At 38.7% G+C, this 24,923-nt stretch overlaps 1 protein-coding gene across 1 annotated transcript in view; it reads left to right on the top strand.

The window, feature by feature from the left end:
• Positions 1-24,923, top strand: part of LOC118394018 (adhesion G-protein coupled receptor V1) — a 285,170-nt gene that overhangs the window by 115,073 nt on the left and 145,174 nt on the right. The window contains 10 exon segments of the mRNA XM_052461147.1: positions 926-1,072; positions 1,301-1,381; positions 1,580-1,841; positions 7,239-7,361; positions 8,218-8,440; positions 8,616-8,820; positions 9,014-9,160; positions 9,413-9,668; positions 9,974-10,176; positions 10,845-11,021. Coding sequence (XP_052317107.1) covers positions 926-1,072; positions 1,301-1,381; positions 1,580-1,841; positions 7,239-7,361; positions 8,218-8,440; positions 8,616-8,820; positions 9,014-9,160; positions 9,413-9,668; positions 9,974-10,176; positions 10,845-11,021 — 1,824 coding nt within the window.

Here is a 24,923-nt window from a genome sequence, read left to right as displayed (position 1 = left end):
AGGAAAACCTCCCTGGTCTTTGTGGGGCATAGGAAAACCTCCCTGGTCTTTGTGGGGCATAGGAAAACCTCCCTGGTCTTTGTGTGGCATAGGAAAACCTCCCTGGTCTTTGTGGTCGAATCTGTGCTTGAAATTCACTGCTCGACTGAGGGACCTTACAATTATCTGTATGTGTGTGGTACAGAGATGAGGTAGTCATTAGTCATCAATGATCAATGGTACAGAGATGAGGTAGTCATCAAAAATCATGTTGAATACTATTATTGCCATAGAGTGAGTCTATGCAACGTATTATGTGACTTGTTAAGCACATTTTTACTCCTGAACTTATTTATGCTTGCATAACAAAGCTGTTGAATACTTATTGACTCAACACATTTCAGCATTTCATTTTGAATACATTTCTAAACATTTCTAAAAACATAATACCACTTTGACATTATGGGTTATTGTGTGTAGGCCAGTGACACAAAATCTCAATTGAATCCATTTTTTAATTCAGGCTGTAACACAAAACATGTTGGACAAAGTCAAGGGATGTGAGTAGTTACTGAAGGCACTGTAGGGACAGTAGTTGAACTATGTAGGAGGCCAGAAAGATGAAGGGAAGAGGGAAGGAAGACATGAACGACTCACCCAGAACAGCTTTTAGAAAACTGCCTTGCTTTGTGTTGCATACACATATGCATCAGTCTATTCATAGTATACCATGATGCCTGATTGCACTATGGGGTGGCAGGTAGTCTAGTGGTTAAGAGTGTTGGGCCAGTAACCGAAAGGTTGCTGTTTCGAATCCCCGAGCCAACAAGGTAACAATGTTTGTTCCCTTGAGCAAGGCACTTAACCCTAATTGATCCTGTATGTTGCTCTGGATAAGACCATCTGCTAAATGGCAAAAATACATATAATTCTCTCTTGTTTTCAGTCGGTGACGATCCAGGACCCTAGGATGTGTGTGGGTTTCTCTATGAACGGCTCTTCCTATGTAGCGATCACACACGGCGCCCTCCCGGACTACCCTGCTGTCAACCTCAGCCTGTTCAGAGTGCAACAGAACCTCAATCTAACCCTGGTGAAGCCTGTTACATTTTGGACTTGACTGTTGTCTTTTAATTTGTGGTCCTTATGATGTGTTTTCTGCTTGCAGACATTATGTAATATCTACATAGTAATCAATAAATCAATCACTCATTGGCCTTCTGTTCCTATGGTTAGTTCTCTTTTGACAGTCACTCCATGTCAGTGGCATTAAGTTCAGTAATACATTCATGTATATTGAACATCAAACCTTTCCCCATAGGAACAATCACTGGCTGTTGAAGCTCTTGATGTTAAACACTTCTCCATTGAAAAAAGACACTACTTGATTGCCTCAAGCCAGGTGAGTTTGTTGGTTGAAATTAACTTGCCATAACCTGTGAAACATACCTGTACAGTACAGGTGCTCCAGGACATGATATCCACATGCACACCACCACATTACGATTGTCATTCAAATCAAAACGGCCAATGGATTTTGACTTCACCACCTGGAGTTGATCTCGACTAGCTAGTAGCTAACTTGTCTTGTTTTTACCAGGTGTTCGTGTGGACCGGAAGTGTCTTGGCTCTCCATCAGAGCCTGGAGCTTCAGGGTGTCCTCAGCGTGTCTCCCTTCTCCCATGGGACCACCCTCTACCTGGTTGTCTGTATGAGGAGAAAGATGGGGGACGGCTGTGTGCTGTTCCAGTGGAGTGGAGGGCACTTCCAGAACCCTAGGCCTCTGCCTGTCAGCAGCAGAGCTCAACAAGTAGAGTCTCTCAACAAAGGAGCAGACACTCTCCTTTTGGTCATCACCGAAGGTGACCTCATGTGACCTTCTCTACAAACCACATCCTCTGTATTTGTCTTTGCAATCTAAAATCTTCTATGTTGACATTTTGCTACGGTGCCATTTTGTATTTATTAGTTATTCTCCGTGTGCTCTGAAGTGGCTTATGTGGTGCAGATATGGTGATGTGGCTTATGTGGTGCAGAGATGGTGACGTCGCTTATGTGGTGCAGAGATGGTGACGTCGCTTATGTGGTGCAGAGATGGTGACGTCGCTTATGTGGTGCAGAGATGGTGACGTCGCTTATGTGGTGCAGAGATGGTGACGTCGCTTATGTGGTGCAGAGATGGTGACGTCGCTTATGTGGTGCAGAGATGGTGACGTCGCTTATGTGGTGCAGAGATGGTGACGTCGCTTATGTGGTGCAGAGATGGTGACGTCGCTTATGTGGTGCAGAGATGGTGACGTCGCTTATGTGGTGCAGAGATAGTGACGTGGCTTAGGTGGTGCAGAGATGGTAAGGTGCAGATATGATACTTACCAGGCATAGTTAATGTGTTCCCAATCCACTGTTGACAAAACATGGTTTGTGTGCACAGACGGGAGGGAGTAAGGCGACAAAAGTCCTTATGTATATTGGAGCATTGATAAAACACCACAGACCACAATCCAAATAAGTGAAGTAGGTCTCTATGATGTGAGTTTCCCAGAAGGCTCAGTGTAGTAGGCCAATGGGAAACCACTCAGCATAGTAGGCCAATGGGAAACTGTTCAGTGTAGTATTTCTACAAACTTCAAAGTGTTTTCTATCCAATGGTACCAATTATATGCTTCTGGCTTCTGGGCCTGAGTAACAGGCAGTTTACTTTGGGCACGTCAGTCAGACAGGAAGTGGAGAAAAATAGACCCTAGCCTGAATACGTTTTAATGTGAGTCTGGAAGGAGAGTTTACAGTCTAACCAGACACCTAGGTATTTGTAGTTGTCCACATATTCTAAGTCAGAACCGTCCAGAGTAGTGATGCTAGTTGGGCAGGAGGGTGCGGGCAGCAATCGGTTGAAGAGCATGCACTTAGTTTTATTTGCATTTAAAAGCAGTTGGAGGCCACGGAAGGGTGTTGTATGGCATTGAAGCTCGTTTGGATGTTTGTAGCACAGTGTCCAAAGAAGGGCCAGATGTATACAGAATGGTGTCATCTGCGTAGAGGTGGATCAAAGAATCACCTGCAGCAAGAGCGACATCATTGATATTTACAGAGAAAAGAGTCGGCCCGAGGATTGTTCCCTGGGACAACACCCATAGAGACGGCCAGAGGTCCGGACAACAGACCCTCCGATTTGACACACGAAACTCTGTCTGAGAAGTAGTTGGTGAACCAGGCGAGGCAGTCATTAGAGAAGCCAAGGCTATTGAGTCTGCCAATAAGAATGCGGTGATTGACGGTGAGTCGAAAGCCTTGGCCAGGCCGATGAAGACGGCTGCACAGTACTGTCTTTTATCAATGGCAGTTATGATATCGTTTAGGACCTTGAGCGTGGCTGAGGTGCATCCATGACCAGCTCTGAAACCAGATTGCATAGTGGAGAAGGTTTTGTGTTACTGACTGTACGCTTGTTTATTCCATGTGTCACTCTGTGTTGTTGTTTGTATCACACTACTTTGCTTTATCTTGGCCAAGTCGCAGTTGTAAACGAGAACTTGTTCTCAACTAGCTTACCTGGTTAAATAAAGGTGAAATGAAAAATGTGAAAAACTTGGCTTTCGAAGACTTTAGAAAGGCAGGGCAGGAAGGATATAGGTCTGTAACAGTTTGGGTCTAGAGTGTCTCCCCCTTTGATGAGGGGAATGACTGCGGCAGCTTTCCAATCTTTGGGGATCTCAGACGATACGAAAGGGACGCTGGACAGACTAGTAATAGGGGTTTCAACAATTTCAGAGGATAATTTTAGAAAGAGAGGGTCCAGATTGTCTAGCCCAGCTGATTTGTAGGGATCCAGATTTTACAGCTCTTTCAGAACATCAGCTGTCTGGATTTGGGTGAAGGAGAAGCGGGGGGGCTTGGGCAAGTTGCTGCAGAGATGTTGGCCGGGGTAGGGGTAGCCAGGTGGAAAGCATGGCCAGCCGTAGAAAAATGCTTATTGAAATTATCATAGATTTATCGGTGGTGACAGTGTTTCCTAGCCTCAGTGCAGTGGGCAGCTTGGAGGAGATGGTCTTATTCTCCATGGACTTTACAGTGTCCCAAAACTTTTTTGAATTAATGCTACAGGATGCTAATTTCTGTTTGAAAAAGCTAACCTTAGCTTTCCTAACTGACTGAGTATATTGGTTTCTGACTTCCTTGAAAAGTTACTTATCGCAGGGGTATTCGATGCTAATGCAGAATGCCACCTAATGTTTTTGTGCTGGTCAAGGGCAGTCAAGTCTGGGGTGAACCAAGTGCTACAGTTGAAGTCAGAAGTTTACATACACTTAGGTTTGAGTCATTACAACTAGTTTTTCAACCTCTCCACAAATGTCCTGTTAACAAATAAATAGTTTTGCAAAGTGTGTTAGGACATCTACTTTGTGCATGACACAAGTAATTTTTCTAACAATTCTTCAAACAGATTATTTCACTTATAATTCACTGTATCACAATTGCAGTGGATGGATCCAAACAGATTATTTTATTTATAATTCACTGTATCACAATTGCAGTGGATGGATCCGAAGTTTACATACACTAAGTTGACAGTGCCTCTAAACAGCTTGGAAAATTCCAGAAAATTATGTCATGGCTTTAGAAGCTTCTGATAGGCTAATTTACATAATTTGAGTCAATTGGAGGTGTACCTGTGGATGTATTTCAAGGCCTACCTTCAAACCCAGTGCCTCTTTGCTTGACATCCTTGTTTCATCCTTGGGAGCAATTTCCAAACTCCTGAAGGTATCACGCTCATCTGTACGACCAATAGTACGCAAGTATAAACACCATGGGACCACACAGTTGTCATACCGCTCATGAAGCAGGCGCGCTCTGTCTCATAGAGTTGAACGTACTTTGGTGCGAAAAGTGCAATCAATCCCAGAAAAACAGCAAAGGACCTTCTGAAGATGCTGGAGGAAACCGATACAAGTATCTATATCCACAGTAAAATGAGTCCTATATCGACATAACCTGAAAGGCCCTTCAGCAAGGAAGAAACCGCCATAAAAAGCCAGACTACAGTTTGCAACTGCACATGAGGACAAAGATTGTACTTTTTGGAAAAATGTCCTCTGGTCTGATGAAACAAAAATAGAACTATTTGGCCATAGTGACCATCGCTATGTTTGGTTGAAGAAAGGGGGATGCATGCAAGCCAAAGAACACCATCCCAACCGTGAAGCACGGGAGTGGCAGCATCATGTTGTGGGGGTGCTTTGCTGTAGGAGGGACGAGTGAACTTCACAAAATAGATGGCATCATGAGGAAGGAAAATTATGTAAATATATTGAAGCAACATCTCAAGACATCAGTCAGGAAGTTAAAGCTTGGTCGCAAATGGGTCTTCCAAATGGACAATGACCTCATGCATACTTCCAAAGTTGTGGCAAAATGGCTTAAGGACATCAAAGTCAAGGTATTGGAGTGGCCATCACATAACCCTGACCTCAAGCCTATAGAAAATTTGTGGGCAGAACTAAAAAAGCGTGTGTGAGCAAGTAGGCCTACAAACCTGACTCAGTTACACCAGCTCTGTCAGGAAGAATGGGCCAAAATTCACCCAACTTATTGTGGGAAGCTTGTGGAAGGCTGCCTGAAACGTTTGACCCAAGTTAAACAATTTAAAGGCAATGCTACCAAATACTTATTGAGTGTATGTTAACTTCTGACCCACTGGGAATGTGATGAAAGAAATAAAAGCTGAAATAAATAATTCTGTCTCCTATTATTTTGACATTTCACATTCTTAAAATAAAGTGGTGATCCGAACTGACCTAAGACAGGGAATGTTTACTCAAACTAAATGTCAGGAATTGTGAAAAACTGAGTTTAAATGTATCTGGTTAAGGTGTATGTAAACTTCCAACTGTATATCTGTTCTTAGTTCTACATCTTTTGAATGGGGCATGCTCTTTAAGATAGTGAAGGAAGCACTTTTAAAAAGCAACCAGGCATCCTCTACTGACGGGATGAGGTCAATATCCTTCCAGGATACCTGGGCCAGGTCGATTAGAAAGGCCTTCTTGTAGAAGTGTTTTAGGGAGCGTTTGACAGTGATGAGGGATGGTCATTTGACCGACAACCCATTACACACGCAGGCAATGAGGCAGTGATCGCTGAGATCCTGGTTGAAGACAGCAGAGGTGTATTTAGAGGGCAAGTTGATCAGGATGATATATAAGAGGTTGCCCATGGTTATGGATTTAGGGTTGTACCTGGTAGGTTTCTTGATCATTTGTGTGAGATGGAGGGCATCTAGCTTAGATTGTAGGACGGCCGGGGTGTTAAGCATGTCCCAGTTTAGGTCACCTAACAGTACAAACTATGAAGATAGATGGGGAGCAATCAATTCACATATGGTGTCCAGGGCACAGCCTGGGGCTGAAGGGGGTCTATAACAAGCGTCAACGGTGAGAGACTAGTTTCTGGAAAGGATTTTTAAAAAGTAAAAGCTCGAATTGTTTGGGCACAGACTTGGATAGTAAGACAGAACTCTGCAGGCTATATCTGCAGTAGATTGCAACTCCGCCCCCTTTGGCAGTTCTATCTTGTCGGAAAATGTTATAGTTAGACATTTCTGGAGTTTTGGTGGCCTTCCTAAGCCAGGATTCAGACACGGCTAGGTTGGTGGAGTGTGCTACAGCAGCGAATAAAAGAAACTTGAGGAGGCTTGTTAACATGCATGAAACCAAGACTTTTACGGTTACAGAAGTCAACAAATGAGAGTGCCTGGGGAATGGGAGTGGTGCTGGGGGCTGCAGGGCCTGGGTTAACCTCGACATCACCAGAGGAACAGGGGAGGAGTAGGATAAGGGTACGGCTAAAGGCTATAAGAACTGGTTGTCTAGTGTGTTCGGGAACGGAGAGTAAAAGGAGCAGATTTCTGGGCGAGAAAGAATAGATTCAAGGCATAATGTACAGAAAAGTGTATGGTGGGAGGACAGGGGACGTCCGGGGGACGTCGTAACGGAAGAGCCTGTTGAAATGGAAGAGCGTGTCAATGTAGTAGGCCAATGGAAAACCAAAGGGAGGCTCAGAGGATGTAATTTATAGTAGCTGAGGGTAGAGTCAAAGAATTGAGGGCTAACATAAAGCTGTGTGTGTGTGTGTGTGTGTGTGTGTGTGTGTGTGTGTGTGTGTGTGTGTGTGTGTGTGTGTGTGTGTGTGTGTGTGTGTGTGTGTGTGTGTGTGTGTGTGTGTGTGTGTGTGTGTGTGTGTGTGTGTGTTCCTATCCCCAGGTTCCTCTTCCTCCTGTGAGGTGTTTGTATGGGGTTCCCAGCAGCTGTTCCCCCAGCACAGCCAGTCTATCCCCCACCCTGGCCTGGCCTCTGCCCAGCCCTTCACTCTACCCTCAGGGATCAGTGAGTACACACACACACAATGGTGTTTGTTCTTCACTAGTTGCCTGTTTCTTGTAGCAACAGGTCACAAATCTTGCTGCTGTGATGGTATTTCACCCAATATACATGGGAGTTTGTCAAAATTGGGTTTGGTTTTAAATTCTTTGTGGGTTTGTGTAATCTGAGGGAAACATGTGTCTCTAATATGGTCATACATTTGGCAAGAGGTTGAAAGTGCAGCTCAGTTTCCACCTCGTTTTGTGGGCAGTGTGCACATAGCCTGTATTCTCTTGAGAGCCAGGTCTGCCTACGGCAGCCTTTCTCAATAGCAAGGCTACAGTGGTTCGTCCTTTGAAGTTCTATGGCATGCTATTCTATGTTATCCTATTCTTAATTCTATGGCATGTTATTTAAGTGTGAACCACTGGTACCATTAATGCTAGTTAGTGCTAGTTTGACCACCAGAGGTCATCTTTGAGAAACATTTGATAGCGTTCAACAATGGCTGTACAAGAGGGGTTCAATTGCCAGACGGGGAGGAAGGAGTCTGCTGTCCTTCTAAATAAGAATTTGTTGTTAACTGACTTGCCTAGTTAAATAAAGGTCACACTAAAAGCACAACATTTCTGCACTCTATGTTTGTAATTCTAGCCTAACCAATACCCAAACGGAGATGAAGTGAACATAACAATCTCATTGATTTATCAAGACCTGTTCCCATGCTTGTCTCAGAGCTCCGCATAAATGGTGCTAAATTAGTTGTAGGCTATTGCTTCAAATCCTATTGCTTCTAACTTCAATATGCTCTTTAAATAAATAAGAAAAGGCCATTCTTGAACATGGAGTGAGACATTCTTACTAATTGTGTGTCTCGTAGCCCATCTCCTGCTGGCCGGGAGCAACGGCTCAGCGCTGTACACCTGGAGGTCTGACATCACGCTGTTTGCCCTGGTGCTCACGTCTCCTCCAGCCTCCAACTTCCTCTCTCTCCCTCTCCCCTACATCAACACCACTAAGAGCCTCCTAGCAGCCACCGAGCCCTCAGGCACCACTATGTATGAGCTCACCTCTGTCACCAACCGTTCCGACTTCATACCCAGGTACAGATGTGCCCCACTGTTCCCATGGCAACCCATTACATTCAGACCAGAGGCATTGGTCATATGTTTGATCAAACTTTGAGGAAATTGGCCCTTACATCGTCACTTGTGCCTGTTGTTCTTCGTTCATTCTTCAGTGGCTGTCTTCTCTGACCGTAATGCATTTCACTCTCAGCTATGGCGAGTTGCGTTTTGTGCCCGGTGACCAGGAGTTGGAGATTGCGGTGAACGTCGTCGACGACGATGTCCCAGAGGAGGACGAACAGTTCCGGGTGGTCCTGAAGAATCCCAAGGGAGGGGCTGAGATTGGCTTTGGTGGTCAGGTGACCGTGCTTATTCCAACCAATGATGACGCCCATGGAGTCATAGGCTTCACACAGGTACTCTCTGTTGTTTAACTCTGATTCACTGTCAATTTCCAAATAGGTTTCTGTTGCTTGCATTTCTATGTCTATACATACATACATTTATAGTGCTAACGCTCTATGCTCATATTTTATTTTCCAATACAGTTGAATGGTAAAAATCTTTATGATATTACAGTGCATACTGACATTGATGCTGTCTCTCCAGGGCTCTCTATCTGTGGAAGTGGAGGAGTTGACGAAGGGCAACCCTATCTCTCTGAGTGTTGAGAGGAGGAGAGGGACCTTCAGGAGACTGACCATCCACTGGGCAGCCAACGGCAGTCTGGAAGATATCTTTCCCACGTCAGGAGTGGTGAGTCTCTCTCTTTCCATCTCTCTCTCTCTCTCTCTCTCTCTCTCTCTCTCTCTCTCTCTCTCTCTCTCTCTCTCTCTCTCTCTCTCTCATGACTAACTTCCATGTGTTAGATATAGAGAAATAGAAGAGATACCAAACAACTGATGTGCCATTTCTAGTTTAGTTCAATGGTTGCAAATTAACTTCCTGGATTGGCTGAGCTACAGAGGATCAGACATCCACCCTGTTGTCCTCTACCATGTTTCTCAGGTGACGTTTTCCCAGGGCCAGATGGTGGCTACCATCAATCTGACCGTGCTAGCAGATAGCATCCCTGAGCTGAAGGAGAGGGTCACCATCACCCTGCTGGATGTCACCACGGTGGGCCTAGACCAGCACTCCAGGGGAGCGCTGATTGACCCCCAGAGAGCACAGGCCCTCCTCACCATCTTGCCCAATGGCTCACCCTACGGGTTGATAGGCTGGCACCTGGACTCCCAGTACCTCCTCACACAGGAGCCTCAGAGTAAGAAGCCAGCTGTTTGCATTGTTATACATTTATTTATACAGTGGAAAAATAATTTCTAATGTGTATAGTTAAAAATAAACCCTATTTGAAAAATGTAAATTTTTAAAGCTACTGAAGTGTTTGGTTACTTGTGTAAAGTAGGTTGTCATGAGCGATCATTACTTGATTTGACAGGCACTATGATGTTGGTGTGATTCACTACTACACATTATCCAATCTGTTTCTGTCCTTGTTCAGGCTATAAGGTTTAGGTAAGTTGTCTAATGCTCCTCGTACATGTTTGTCTCTGCTTTTCACCCAAGAGAGTCCCACTAATGTCACCCTGACCATTGTGAGGGAGCAGGAGGCTTCTGGGGAGGTGGTAGTGCACTACCAGACAGGACCAGCCCTATCCAAGCCCCCTTCCAACCAGGCCAGCGCCCCACAGGACTACACACCCCGGGAGGGCACCGTCATCATGAAGGAGAACGCCACCCTTGCCCTCATCACCATCACCATACTACCGGTACGCATATAATATAGTAGAATAGAATAGAAAATGATAGAATATTACTTTATGGACAAACCATCCTCAAGACTCATCTTGGGATGACTGGGGACCGGACCCTCCTCCTCTCCGTCTCCTCTTCCACCCCAGCAGTGTAAATCTAGATTGGTTCAGCAGACACTGTGGCTTTCTGTCTGGTCTGGCTCCATTCTGGCTGATTTTTGCCTCTTCTGGCTGCCTGTTCTGGCTGATTTATGCCTGTTCTGGTTGCTTTCTGCCTATTCTGGCTGCTTTCTGCCTACAGCTTAGGTCCATACTAGGTCTAAAACCACCAGTGTTGGGTCTGCCACGGAGGAAACCCACTACTTATTTCCCATCGGAATAGATCCATTCCTAGTAAATTGCAGTGTTGAGTGGCTATTTTAATGGTAACTACTTTCGTGTTTTGTTTAGACTGAGAGGAAGTTTTGAAAAACATGGACCGGGTTTCTATGTGCTCTGAAACTGCCAACATTCTTTAAGGTTGATTGGGGAATAAAGGCTCTTTAGAAGTGGAACATGGGAAAGATCAGTAGTTCCTGTCTGTGGGTTGGGATTTCTTTGCTCCTAATATAGCAGGCAACCATACCCCACAGCGTTGGTCAGGTCCTCCAGACCTGAGGGCTGTGTGTGTATGTATCAACCAGGATGAGGCTCCGGAGCTGGCTGAAAGTTTCCTGGTGAACATCACAGGCGTGGAACTAGTGGGGGGGTTGACTGGGGCGGCCCAGCCCAGTGTGAAGCGGCCTGGCATGGAGGTGGCTGAGGTCACCATCCAGGAGAACGATGACCCACGGGGGGTCCTGCAGTTCAACGTCTCCCAGGTAATATCTTACACTACTACCTCTACCCATATGCTACACAATTATCCTTGAATAAAACACTCCATTCCTTTATTCTCCTTGAATATGACACTCCATTCCTTTATTCTCCTTGAATAAAACACTCCATTCCTTTATTCTCCTTGAATATGACACTCCATTCCTTTATTATCCTTGAATATGACACTCCATTCCTTTATTCTCCTTGAATATGACACTCCATTCCTTTATTCTCCTTGAATATGACACTCCATTCCTTTATTCTCCTTGAATATGACACTCCATTCCTTTATTCTCCTTGAATATGACACTCCATTCCTTTATTCTCCTTAAATATGACACTCCATTCCTTTATTCTCCTTGAATAAGACACTCCATTCCTTTATTCTCCTAGAATATGACACTCCATTCCTTTATTCTCCTTGAATAAAACACTCCATTCCTTTATTCTCCTTGAATAAAACACTCCATTCCTTTATTCTCCTTGAATAAAACACTCCATTCCTTTATTCTCCTTGAATAGAACACTCCATTCCTTTATTCTCCTTGGATATGCCAGTCCATTCCTTTATTCTCCTTGAATAGAACACTCCATTCCTTTATTCTCCTTGGATATGCCAGTCCATTCCTTTATTCTCCTTGAATAAAACACTCCATTCCTTTATTCTCCTTGAATATGACACTCCATTCCTTTATTCTCCTTGAATATGACACTCCATTCCTTTATTCTCCTTGAATATGACACTCCATTCCTTTATTCTCCTTGAATATGACACTCCATTCCTTTATTCTCCTTGAATATGACACTCCATTCCTTTATTCTCCTTGAATATGACACTCCATTCCTTTATTCTCCTTGAATAAGACACTCCATTCCTTTATTCTCCTTGAATATGACACTCCATTCCTTTATTCTCCTTGAATAAAACACTCCATTCCTTTATTCTCCTTGAATATGACACTCCATTCCTTTATTCTCCTTAAATATGACACTCCATTCCTTTATTCTCCTTGAATAAAACACTCCATTCCTTTATTCTCCTTGAATATGACACTCCATTCCTTTATTCTCCTTGAATAAAACACTCCATTCCTTTATTCTCCTTGAATAAAACACTCCATTCCTTTATTCTCCTTGAATAAAACACTCCATTCCTTTATTCTCCTTGAATAGAACACTCCATTCCTTTATTCTCCTTGGATATGCCAGTCCATTCCTTTATTCTCCTTGAATAGAACACTCCATTCCTTTATTCTCCTTGGATATGCCAGTCCATTCCTTTATTCTCCTTGAATTAAACACTCCATTCCTTTATTCTCCTTGAATAAAACACTCCATTCCTTTATTCTCCTTGAATATGACACTCCATTCCTTTATTCTCCTTGAATAAAACACTCCATTCCTTTATTCTCCTTGAATATGACACTCCATTCCTTTATTCTCCTTGAATATGACACTCCATTCCTTTATTCTCCTTGGATATGACACTCCATTCCTTTATTCTCCTTGAATAAAACACTCCATTCCTTTATTCTCCTTGAATATGACACTCCATTCCTTTATTTTCCTTGAATAAAACACTCCATTCCTTTATTCTCCTTGAATATGACACTCCATTCCTTTATTCTCCTTGAATAAAACACTCCATTCCTTTATTCTCCTTGAATATGAAACTCCATTCCTTTATTCTCCTTGAATAAAACACTCCATTCCTTTATTCTCCTTGAATATGACACTCCATTCCTTTATTCTCCTTGAATAAAACACTCCATTCCTTTATTCTCCTTGAATAAAACACTCCATTCCTTTATTCTCCTTGAATAAAACACTCCATTCCTTTATTCTCCTTGAATAGAACACTCGATTCCTTTATTCTCCTTGGATATGCCAGTCCATTCCTTTATTCTCCTTGAATAGAACACTCCATTCCTTTATTCTCCTTGGATATGCCACTCCATTCCTTTATTCTCCTTGAATATGACACTCCATTCCTTTATTCTCCTTGAATATGACACTCCATTCCTTTATTCTCCTTGAATATGACACTCCATTCCTTTATTCTCCTTGAATATGACACTCCATTCCTTTATTCTCCTTGAATAAAACACTCAATTCCTTTATTCTCCTTGAATATGACACTCCATTCCTTTATTCTCTTTGAATTAAACACTCCATTCCTTTATTCTCCTTGAATAAAACACTCCATTCCTTTATTCTCCTTGAATAAAACACTCCATTCCTTTATTCTCCTTGAATAAAACACTCCATTCCTTTATTCTCCTTGAATATGACACTCCATTCCTTTATTCTCCTTGGATATGACACTCCATTCCTTTATTCTCCTTGAATAAAACACTCCATTCCTTTATTCTCCTTGAATATGACACTCCATTCCTTTATTTTCCTTGAATAAAACACTCCATTCCTTTATTCTCCTTGAATATGACACTCCATTCCTTTATTCTCCTTGAATAAAACACTCCATTCCTTTATTCTCCTTGAATATGAAACTCCATTCCTTTATTCTCCTTGAATAAAACACTCCATTCCTTTATTCTCCTTGAATATGACACTCCATTCCTTTATTCTCCTTGAATAAAACACTCCATTCCTTTATTCTCCTTGAATAAAACACTCCATTCCTTTATTCTCCTTGAATAAAACACTCCATTCCTTTATTCTCCTTGAATAGAACACTCCATTCCTTTATTCTCCTTGGATATGCCAGTCCATTCCTTTATTCTCCTTGAATAGAACACTCCATTCCTTTATTCTCCTTGGATATGCCAGTCTATTCCTTTATTCTCCTTGAATAAAACACTCCATTCCTTTATTCTCCTTGAATATGACACTCCATTCCTTTATTCTCCTTGAATATGACACTCCATTCCTTTATTCTCCTTGAATATGACACTCCATTCCTTTATTCTCCTTGAATATGACACTCCATTCCTTTATTCTCCTTGAATAAAACACTCAATTCCTTTATTCTCCTTGAATATGACACTCCATTCCTTTATTCTCTTTGAATTAAACACTCCATTCCTTTATTCTCCTTGAATAAAACACTCCATTCCTTTATTCTCCTTGAATAAAACACTCCATTCCTTTATTCTCCTTGAATAAAACACTCCATTCCTTTATTCTCCTTGAATATGACACTCCATTCCTTTATTCTCCTTGGATATGACACTCCATTCCTTTATTCTCCTTGAATAAAACACTCCATTCCTTTATTCTCCTTGAATATGACACTCCATTCCTTTATTTTCCTTGAATAAAACACTCCATTCCTTTATTCTCCTTGAATATGACACTCCATTCCTTTATTCTCCTTGAATAAAACACTCCATTCCTTTATTCTCCTTGAATATGAAACTCCATTCCTTTATTCTCCTTGAATAAAACACTCCATTCCTTTATTCTCCTTGAATATGACACTCCATTCCTTTATTCTCCTTGAATAAAACACTCCATTCCTTTATTCTCCTTGAATAAAACACTCCATTCCTTTATTCTCCTTGAATAAAACACTCCATTCCTTTATTCTCCTTGAATAGAACACTCCATTCCTTTATTCTCCTTGGATATGCCAGTCCATTCCTTTATTCTCCTTGAATAGAACACTCCATTCCTTTATTCTCCTTGGATATGCCAGTCCATTCCTTTATTCTCCTTGAATAAAACACTCCATTCCTTTATTCTCCTTGAATATGACACTCCATTCCTTTATTCTCCTTGAATATGACACTCCATTCCTTTATTCTCCTTGAATATGACACTCCATTCCTTTATTCTCCTTGAATAAAACACTCAATTCCTTTATTCTCCTTGAATATGACACTCCATTCCTTTATTCTCTTTGAATTAAACACTCCATTCCTTTATTCTCCTTGAATAAAACACTCCATTCCTTTATTCTCCTTGAATATGACACTCCATTCCTTTATTCTCCTTGAATATGACACTCCATTCCTTTATTCTCCTTGGATATGACACTCCATTCCTTTATTCTCCTTGAATATGACACTCCATTCCTTTATTCTCTTTGAATTAAACACTCCATTCCTTTATTCTCTTTGAATTAAACACTCCATTCCTTTATTCTCTTTGAATTAAACACTCCATTCCTTTATTCTCTTTGAATTAAACACTCCATTCCTTTATTCTCCTTGAATATGACACTCCATTCCTTTATTCTCTTTGAATTAAACACTCCATTCCTTTATTCTCTTTGAATTAAACACTCCATTCCTTTATGCTCTTTGAATTAAACACTCCATTCCTTTATTCTCTTTGAATTAAACACTCCATTCCTTTATTCTCCTTGAATATGACACTCCATTCCTTTATTCTCTTTGAATTAAACACTCCATTCCTTTATTCTCTTTGAATTAAACACTCCATTCCTTTATTCTCTTTGAATTAAACACTCCATTCCTTTATTCTCTTTGAATTAAACACTCCATTCCTTTATTCTCTTTGAATTAAACACTCCATTCCTTTATTCTCCTTGAATATGACACTCCATTCCTTTATTCTCTTTGAATTAAACACTCCATTCCTTTATTCTCTTTGAATTAAACACTCCATTCCTTTATTCTCTTTGAATTAAACACTCCATTCCTTTATTCTCTTTGAATTAAACACTCCATTCCTTTATTCTCTTTGAATTAAACACTCAATTCCTTTATTCTCTTTGAATTAAACACTCCATTCCTTTATTCTCCTTGAATATGACACACCATTCCTTTATTCTCTTTGAATATGACACTCCATTCCTTTATTCTCTTTGAATTAAACACTCCATTCCTTTATTCTCCTTGAATAAAACACTCCATTCCTTTATTCTCCTTGAATATGACACTCCATTCCTTTATTCTCCTTAAATATGACACTCCATTCCTTTATTCTCCTTGAATAAAACACTCCATTCCTTTATTCTCCTTGAATATGACACTCCATTCCTTTATTCTCCTTGAATAAAACACTCCATTCCTTTATTCTCCTTGAATAAAACACTCCATTCCTTTATTCTCCTTGAATAAAACACTCCATTCCTTTATTCTCCTTGAATAGAACACTCCATTCCTTTATTCTCCTTGGATATGCCAGTCCATTCCTTTATTCTCCTTGAATAGAACACTCCATTCCTTTATTCTCCTTGGATATGCCAGTCCATTCCTTTATTCTCCTTGAATTAAACACTCCATTCCTTTATTCTCCTTGAATAAAACACTCCATTCCTTTATTCTCCTTGAATATGACACTCCATTCCTTTATTCTCCTTGAATAAAACACTCCATTCCTTTATTCTCCTTGAATATGACACTCCATTCCTTTATTCTCCTTGAATATGACACTCCATTCCTTTATTCTCTTTGAATATGACACTCCATTCCTTTATTCTCTTTGAATTAAACACTCCATTCCTTTATTCTCCTTGAATAAAACACTCCATTCCTTTATTCTCCTTGAATATGACACTCCATTCCTTTATTCCCCTTAAATATGACACTCCATTCCTTTATTCTCCTTGAATAAAACACTCCATTCCTTTATTCTCCTTGAATATGACACTCCATTCCTTTATTCTCCTTGAATAAAACACTCCATTCCTTTATTCTCCTTGAATAAAACACTCCATTCCTTTATTCTCCTTGAATAAAACACTCCATTCCTTTATTCTCCTTGAATAGAACACTCCATTCCTTTATTCTCCTTGGATATGCCAGTCCATTCCTTTATTCTCCTTGAATAGAACACTCCATTCCTTTATTCTCCTTGGATATGCCAGTCCATTCCTTTATTCTCCTTGAATTAAACACTCCATTCCTTTATTCTCCTTGAATAAAACACTCCATTCCTTTATTCTCCTTGAATATGACACTCCATTCCTTTATTCTCCTTGAATAAAACACTCCATTCCTTTATTCTCCTTGAATATGACACTCCATTCCTTTATTCTCCTTGAATAAAACACTCCATTCCTTTATTCTCCTTGGATATGACACTCCATTCCTTTATTCTCCTTGGATATGACACTCCATTCCTTTATTCTCCTTGAATAAAACACTCCATTCCTTTATTCTCCTTGAATATGACACTCCATTCCTTTATTTTCCTTGAATAAAACACTCCATTCCTTTATTCTCCTTGAATATGACACTCCATTCCTTTATTCTCCTTGAATAAAACACTCCATTCCTTTATTCTCCTCGAATATGAAACTCCATTCCTTTATTCTCCTTGAATAAAACACTCCATTCCTTTATTCTCCTTGAATATGACACTCCATTCCTTTATTCTCCTTGAATAAAACACTCCATTCCTTTATTCTCCTTGAATAAAACACTCCATTCCTTTATTCTCCTTGAATAAAACACTCCATTCCTTTATTCTCCTTGAATAGAACACTCTATTCCTTTATTCTCCTTGGATATGCCAATCCATTCCTTTATTCTCCTTGAATAGAACACTCCATTCCTTTATTCTCCTTGGATATGCCAGTCCATTCCTTTATTCTCCTTGAATAAAACACTCCATTCCTTTATTCTCCTTGAATATGACACTCCATTCCTTTATTCTCCTTGAATATGACACTCCATTCCTTTATTCTCCTTGAATATGACACTCCATTCCTTTATTCTCCTTGAATATGACACTCCATTCCTTTATTCTCTTTGAATTAAACACTCCATTCCTTTATTCTATTTGAATTAAACACTCCATTCCTTTATTCTCTTTGAATTAAACACTCCATTCCTTTATTCTCTTTGAATTAAACACTCCATTCCTTTATTCTCTTTGAATTAAACACTCAATTCCTTTATTCTCTTTGAATTAAACACTCCATTCCTTTATTCTCCTTGAATATGACACTCCATTCCTTTATTCTCTTTGAATATGACACTCCATTCCTTTATTCTCTTTGAATTAAACACTCCATTCCTTTATTCTCTTTGAATTAAACACTCCATTCCTTTATTCTCTTTGAATTAAACACTCCATTCCTTTATTCTCCTTGAATAAAACACTCCATTCCTTTATTCTCCTTGAATATGACACTCCATTCCTTTATTCTCTTTGAATTAAACACTCCATTCCTTTATTCTCCTTGAATAAAACACTCCATTCCTTTATTCTCCTTGAATATGACACTCCATTCCTTTATTCTCCTTGAATAAAACACTCCATTCCTTTATTCTCCTTGAATAAAACACTCCATTCCTTTATTCTCCTTGAATAGAACACTCCATTCCTTTATTCTCCTTGAATATGACACTCCATTCCTTTATTCTCCTTGGATATGACACTCCATTCCTTTATTCTCCTTGAATAAAACACTCCATTCCTTTATTCTCCTTGAATATGACACTCCATTCCTTTATTTTCCTTGAATAAAACACTCCATTCCTTTATTCTCCTTGAATATGACACTCCATTCCTTTATTCTCCTTGAATAAAACACTCCATTCCTTTATTCTCCTTGAATATGAAACTCCATTCCTTTATTCTCCTTGAATATGAAACTCCATTCCTTTATTCTCCTTGAATATGACACTCCATTCCTTTATTCTCCTTGAATAAAACACTCCATTCCTTTATTCTCCTTGAATAAAACACTCCATTCCTTTATTCTCCTTGAATAAAACACTCCATTCCTTTATTCTCCTTGAATAGAACACTCCATTCCTTTATTCTCCTTGGATATGCCAGTCCATTCCTTTATTCTCCTTGAATAGAACACTCCATTCCTTTATTCTCCTTGGATATGCCAGTCCATTCCTTTATTCTCCTTGAATAAAACACTCCATTCCTTTATTCTCCTTGAATATGACACTCCATTCCTTTATTCTCCTTGAATATGACACTCCATTCCTTTATTCTCCTTGAATATGACACTCCATTCCTTTATTCTCCTTGAATAAAACACTCAATTCCGTTATTCTCCTTGAATATGACACTCCATTCCTTTATTCTCTTTGAATTAAACACTCCATTCCTTTATTCTCTTTGAATTAAACACTCCATTCCTTTATTCTCTTTGAATTAAACACTCCATTCCTTTATTCTCTTTGAATTAAACACTCCATTCCTTTATTCTCTTTGAATTAAACACTCCATTCCTTTATTCTCCTTGAATATGACACTCCATTCCTTTATTCTCTTTGAATTAAACACTCCATTCCTTTATTCTATTTGAATTAAACACTCCATTCCTTTATTCTCTTTGAATTAAACACTCCATTCCTTTATTCTCTTTGAATTAAACACTCCATTCCTTTATTCTCCTTGAATATGACACTCCATTCCTTTATTTTCCTTGAATAAAACACTCCATTCCTTTATTCTCCTTGAATATGACACTCCATTCCTTTATTCTCCTTGAATAAAACACTCCATTCCTTTATTCTCCTTGAATATGAAACTCCATTCCTTTATTCTCCTTGAATAAAAACTCCATTCCTTTATTCTCCTTGAATATGACACTCCATTCCTTTATTCTCCTTGAATAAAACACTCCATTCCTTTATTCTCCTTGAATAAAACACTCCATTCCTTTATTCTCCTTGAATAAAACACTCCATTCCTTTATTCTCCTTGAATAGAACACTCCATTCCTTTATTCTCCTTGGATATGCCAGTCCATTCCTTTATTCTCCTTGAATAGAACACTCCATTCCTTTATTCTCCTTGGATATGCCAGTCCATTCCTTTATTCTCCTTGAATAAAACACTCCATTCCTTTATTCTCCTTGAATATGACACTCCATTCCTTTATTCTCCTTGAATATGACACTCCATTCCTTTATTCTCCTTGAATATGACACTCCATTCCTTTATTCTCCTTGAATAAAACACTCAATTCCTTTATTCTCCTTGAATATGACACTCCATTCCTTTATTCTCTTTGAATAAACACTCCATTCCTTTATTCTCCTTGAATAAAACACTCCATTCCTTTATTCTCCTTGAATAAAACACTCCATTCCTTTATTCTCCTTGAATAGAACACTCCATTCCTTTATTCTCCTTGAATAAACACTCCATTCCTTTATTCTCCTTGGATATGCCAGTCCATTCCTTTATTCTCCTTGAATAGAACACTCCATTCCTTTATTCTCCTTGGATATTTCAGTCCATTCCTTTATTCTCCTTGAATTAAACACTCCATTCCTTTATTCTCCTTGAATAAAACACTCCATTCCTTTATTCTCCTTGAATATGACACTCCATTCCTTTATTCTCCTTGAATAAAACACTCCATTCCTTTATTCTCCTTGAATATGACACTCCATTCCTTTATTCTCCTTGAATAAACACTCCATTCCTTTATTCTCTTTGAATAACACTCCATTCCTTTATTCTCTTTGAATTAAACACTCCATTCCTTTATTCTCCTTGAATAAAACACTCCATTCCTTTATTCTCCTTGAATATGACAACTTTATTCCATTCCTTTATTCTCCTTGAATAAAACACTCCATTCCTTTATTCTCCTTGAATATGACACTCCATTCCTTTATTCTCCTTGAATAAAACACTCCATTCCTTTATTCTCCTTGAATAAAACACTCCATTCCTTTATTCTCCTTGAATAAAACACTCCATTCCTTTATTCTCCTTGAATAGAACACTCCATTCCTTTATTCTCATATGCCTCCATTCCTTTATTCTCCTTGAATAGAACACTCCATTCCTTTATTCTCCTTGGATATGCCAGTCCATTCCTTTATTCTCCTTGAATTAAACACTCCATTCCTTTATTCTCCTTGAATAAAACACTCCATTCCTTTATTCTCCTTGAATATGACACTCCATTCCTTTATTCTCCTTGAATAAAACACTCCATTCCATTCTCTTTATTCTCTCTTGAATAAAACACTGACACTCCATTCCTTTATTCTCCTTGGATATGACACTCCATTCCTTTATTCTCCTTGAATAAAACACTCCATTCCTTTATTCTCCTTGAATATGACACTCCATTCCTTTATTTTCCTTGAATAAAACACTCCATTCCTTTATTCTCCTTGAATATGACACTCCATTCCTTTATTCTCCTTGAATAAAACACTCCATTCCTTTATTCTCCTTGAATATGAAACTCCATTCCTTTATTCTCCTTGAATAAAACACTCCATTCCTTTATTCTCCTTGAATATGACACTCCATTCCTTTATTCTCCTTGAATAAAACACTCCATTCCTTTATTCTCCTTGAATAAAACACTCCATTCCTTTATTCTCCTTGAATAAAACACTCCATTCCTTTATTCTCCTTGAATAGAACACTCTATTCCTTTATTCTCCTTGGATATGCCAATCCATTCCTTTATTCTCCTTGAATAGAACACTCCATTCCTTTATTCTCCTTGGATATGCCAGTCCATTCCTTTATTCTCCTTGAATAAAACACTCCATTCCTTTATTCTCCTTGAATATGACACTCCATTCCTTTATTCTCCTTGAATATGACACTCCATTCCTTTATTCTCCTTGAATATGACACTCCATTCCTTTATTCTCCTTGAATATGACACTCCATTCCTTTATTCTCTTTGAATTAAACACTCCATTCCTTTATTCTATTTGAATTAAACACTCCATTCCTTTATTCTCTTTGAATTAAACACTCCATTCCTTTATTCTCTTTGAATTAAACACTCCATTCCTTTATTCTCTTTGAATTAAACACTCAATTCCTTTATTCTCTTTGAATTAAACACTCCATTCCTTTATTCTCCTTGAATATGACACTCCATTCCTTTATTCTCTTTGAATATGACACTCCATTCCTTTATTCTCTTTGAATTAAACACTCCATTCCTTTATTCTCTTTGAATTAAACACTCCATTCCTTTATTCTCTTGAATTAAACACTCCATTCCTTTATTCTCCTTGAATAAAACACTCCATTCCTTTATTCTCCTTGAATATGACACTCCATTCCTTTATTCTCTTTGAATTAAACACTCCATTCCTTTATTCTCCTTGAATAAAACACTCCATTCCTTTATTCTCCTTGAATATGACACTCCATTCCTTTATTCTCCTTGAATAAAACACTCCATTCCTTTATTCTCCTTGAATAAAACACTCCATTCCTTTATTCTCCTTGAATAGAACACTCCATTCCTTTATTCTCCTTGAATATGACACTCCATTCCTTTATTCTCCTTGGATATGACACTCCATTCCTTTATTCTCCTTGAATAAAACACTCCATTCCTTTATTCTCCTTGAATATGACACTCCATTCCTTTATTTTCCTTGAATAAAACACTCCATTCCTTTATTCTCCTTGAATATGACACTCCATTCCTTTATTCTCCTTGAATAAAACACTCCATTCCTTTATTCTCCTTGAATATGAAACTCCATTCCTTTATTCTCCTTGAATATGAAACTCCATTCCTTTATTCTCCTTGAATATGACACTCCATTCCTTTATTCTCCTTGAATAAAACACTCCATTCCTTTATTCTCCTTGAATAAAACACTCCATTCCTTTATTCTCCTTGAATAAAACACTCCATTCCTTTATTCTCCTTGAATAGAACACTCCATTCCTTTATTCTCCTTGGATATGCCAGTCCATTCCTTTATTCTCCTTGAATAGAACACTCCATTCCTTTATTCTCCTTGGATATGCCAGTCCATTCCTTTATTCTCCTTGAATAAAACACTCCATTCCTTTATTCTCCTTGAATATGACACTCCATTCCTTTATTCTCCTTGAATATGACACTCCATTCCTTTATTCTCCTTGAATATGACACTCCATTCCTTTATTCTCCTTGAATAAAACACTCAATTCCGTTATTCTCCTTGAATATGACACTCCATTCCTTTATTCTCTTTGAATTAAACACTCCATTCCTTTATTCTCTTTGAATTAAACACTCCATTCCTTTATTCTCTTTGAATTAAACACTCCATTCCTTTATTCTCTTTGAATTAAACACTCCATTCCTTTATTCTCTTTGAATTAAACACTCCATTCCTTTATTCTCCTTGAATATGACACTCCATTCCTTTATTCTCTTTGAATTAAACACTCCATTCCTTTATTCTATTTGAATTAAACACTCCATTCCTTTATTCTCTTTGAATTAAACACTCCATTCCTTTATTCTCTTTGAATTAAACACTCCATTCCTTTATTCTCCTTGAATATGACACTCCATTCCTTTATTTTCCTTGAATAAAACACTCCATTCCTTTATTCTCCTTGAATATGACACTCCATTCCTTTATTCTCCTTGAATAAAACACTCCATTCCTTTATTCTCCTTGAATAAAACACTCCATTCCTTTATTCTCCTTGAATAAAACACTCCATTCCTTTATTCTCCTTGAATAGAACACTCTATTCCTTTATTCTCCTTGATATGCCAATCCATTCCTTTATTCTCCTTGAATAGAACACTCCATTCCTTTATTCTCCTTGGATATGCCAGTCCATTCCTTTATTCTCCTTGAATAAAACACTCCATTCCTTTATTCTCCTTGAATATGACACTCCATTCCTTTATTCTCCTTGAATATGACACTCCATTCCTTTATTCTCCTTGAATATGACACTCCATTCCTTTATTCTCCTTGAATATGACACTCCATTCCTTTATTCTCTTTGAATTAAACACTCCATTCCTTTATTCTATTTGAATTAAACACTCCATTCCTTTATTCTCTTTGAATTAAACACTCCATTCCTTTATTCTCTTTGAATTAAACACTCCATTCCTTTATTCTCTTTGAATTAAACACTCAATTCCTTTATTCTCTTTGAATTAAACACTCCATTCCTTTATTCTCCTTGAATATGACACTCCATTCCTTTATTCTCTTTGAATATGACACTCCATTCCTTTATTCTCTTTGAATTAAACACTCCATTCCTTTATTCTCTTTGAATTAAACACTCCATTCCTTTATTCTCTTTGAATTAAACACTCCATTCCTTTATTCTCCTTGAATAAAACACTCCATTCCTTTATTCTCCTTGAATATGACACTCCATTCCTTTATTCTCTTTGAATTAAACACTCCATTCCTTTATTCTCCTTGAATAAAACACTCCATTCCTTTATTCTCCTTGAATATGACACTCCATTCCTTTATTCTCCTTGAATAAAACACTCCATTCCTTTATTCTCCTTGAATAAAACACTCCATTCCTTTATTCTCCTTGAATAGAACACTCCATTCCTTTATTCTCCTTGAATATGACACTCCATTCCTTTATTCTCCTTGGATATGACACTCCATTCCTTTATTCTCCTTGAATAAAACACTCCATTCCTTTATTCTCCTTGAATATGACACTCCATTCCTTTATTTTCCTTGAATAAAACACTCCATTCCTTTATTCTCCTTGAATATGACACTCCATTCCTTTATTCTCCTTGAATAAAACACTCCATTCCTTTATTCTCCTTGAATATGAAACTCCATTCCTTTATTCTCCTTGAATATGAAACTCCATTCCTTTATTCTCCTTGAATATGACACTCCATTCCTTTATTCTCCTTGAATAAAACACTCCATTCCTTTATTCTCCTTGAATAAAACACTCCATTCCTTTATTCTCCTTGAATAAAACACTCCATTCCTTTATTCTCCTTGAATAGAACACTCCATTCCTTTATTCTCCTTGGATATGCCAGTCCATTCCTTTATTCTCCTTGAATAGAACACTCCATTCCTTTATTCTCCTTGGATATGCCAGTCCATTCCTTTATTCTCCTTGAATAAAACACTCCATTCCTTTATTCTCCTTGAATATGACACTCCATTCCTTTATTCTCCTTGAATATGACACTCCATTCCTTTATTCTCCTTGAATATGACACTCCATTCCTTTATTCTCCTTGAATAAAACACTCAATTCCGTTA

The sequence above is a fragment of the Oncorhynchus keta genome, chromosome 14 (assembly GCF_023373465.1).
Source record: "Oncorhynchus keta strain PuntledgeMale-10-30-2019 chromosome 14, Oket_V2, whole genome shotgun sequence".
NCBI classification, from domain to species: domain Eukaryota; kingdom Metazoa; phylum Chordata; class Actinopteri; order Salmoniformes; family Salmonidae; genus Oncorhynchus; species Oncorhynchus keta.
This window is presented reverse-complemented; position numbering and strand designations above follow the sequence as displayed.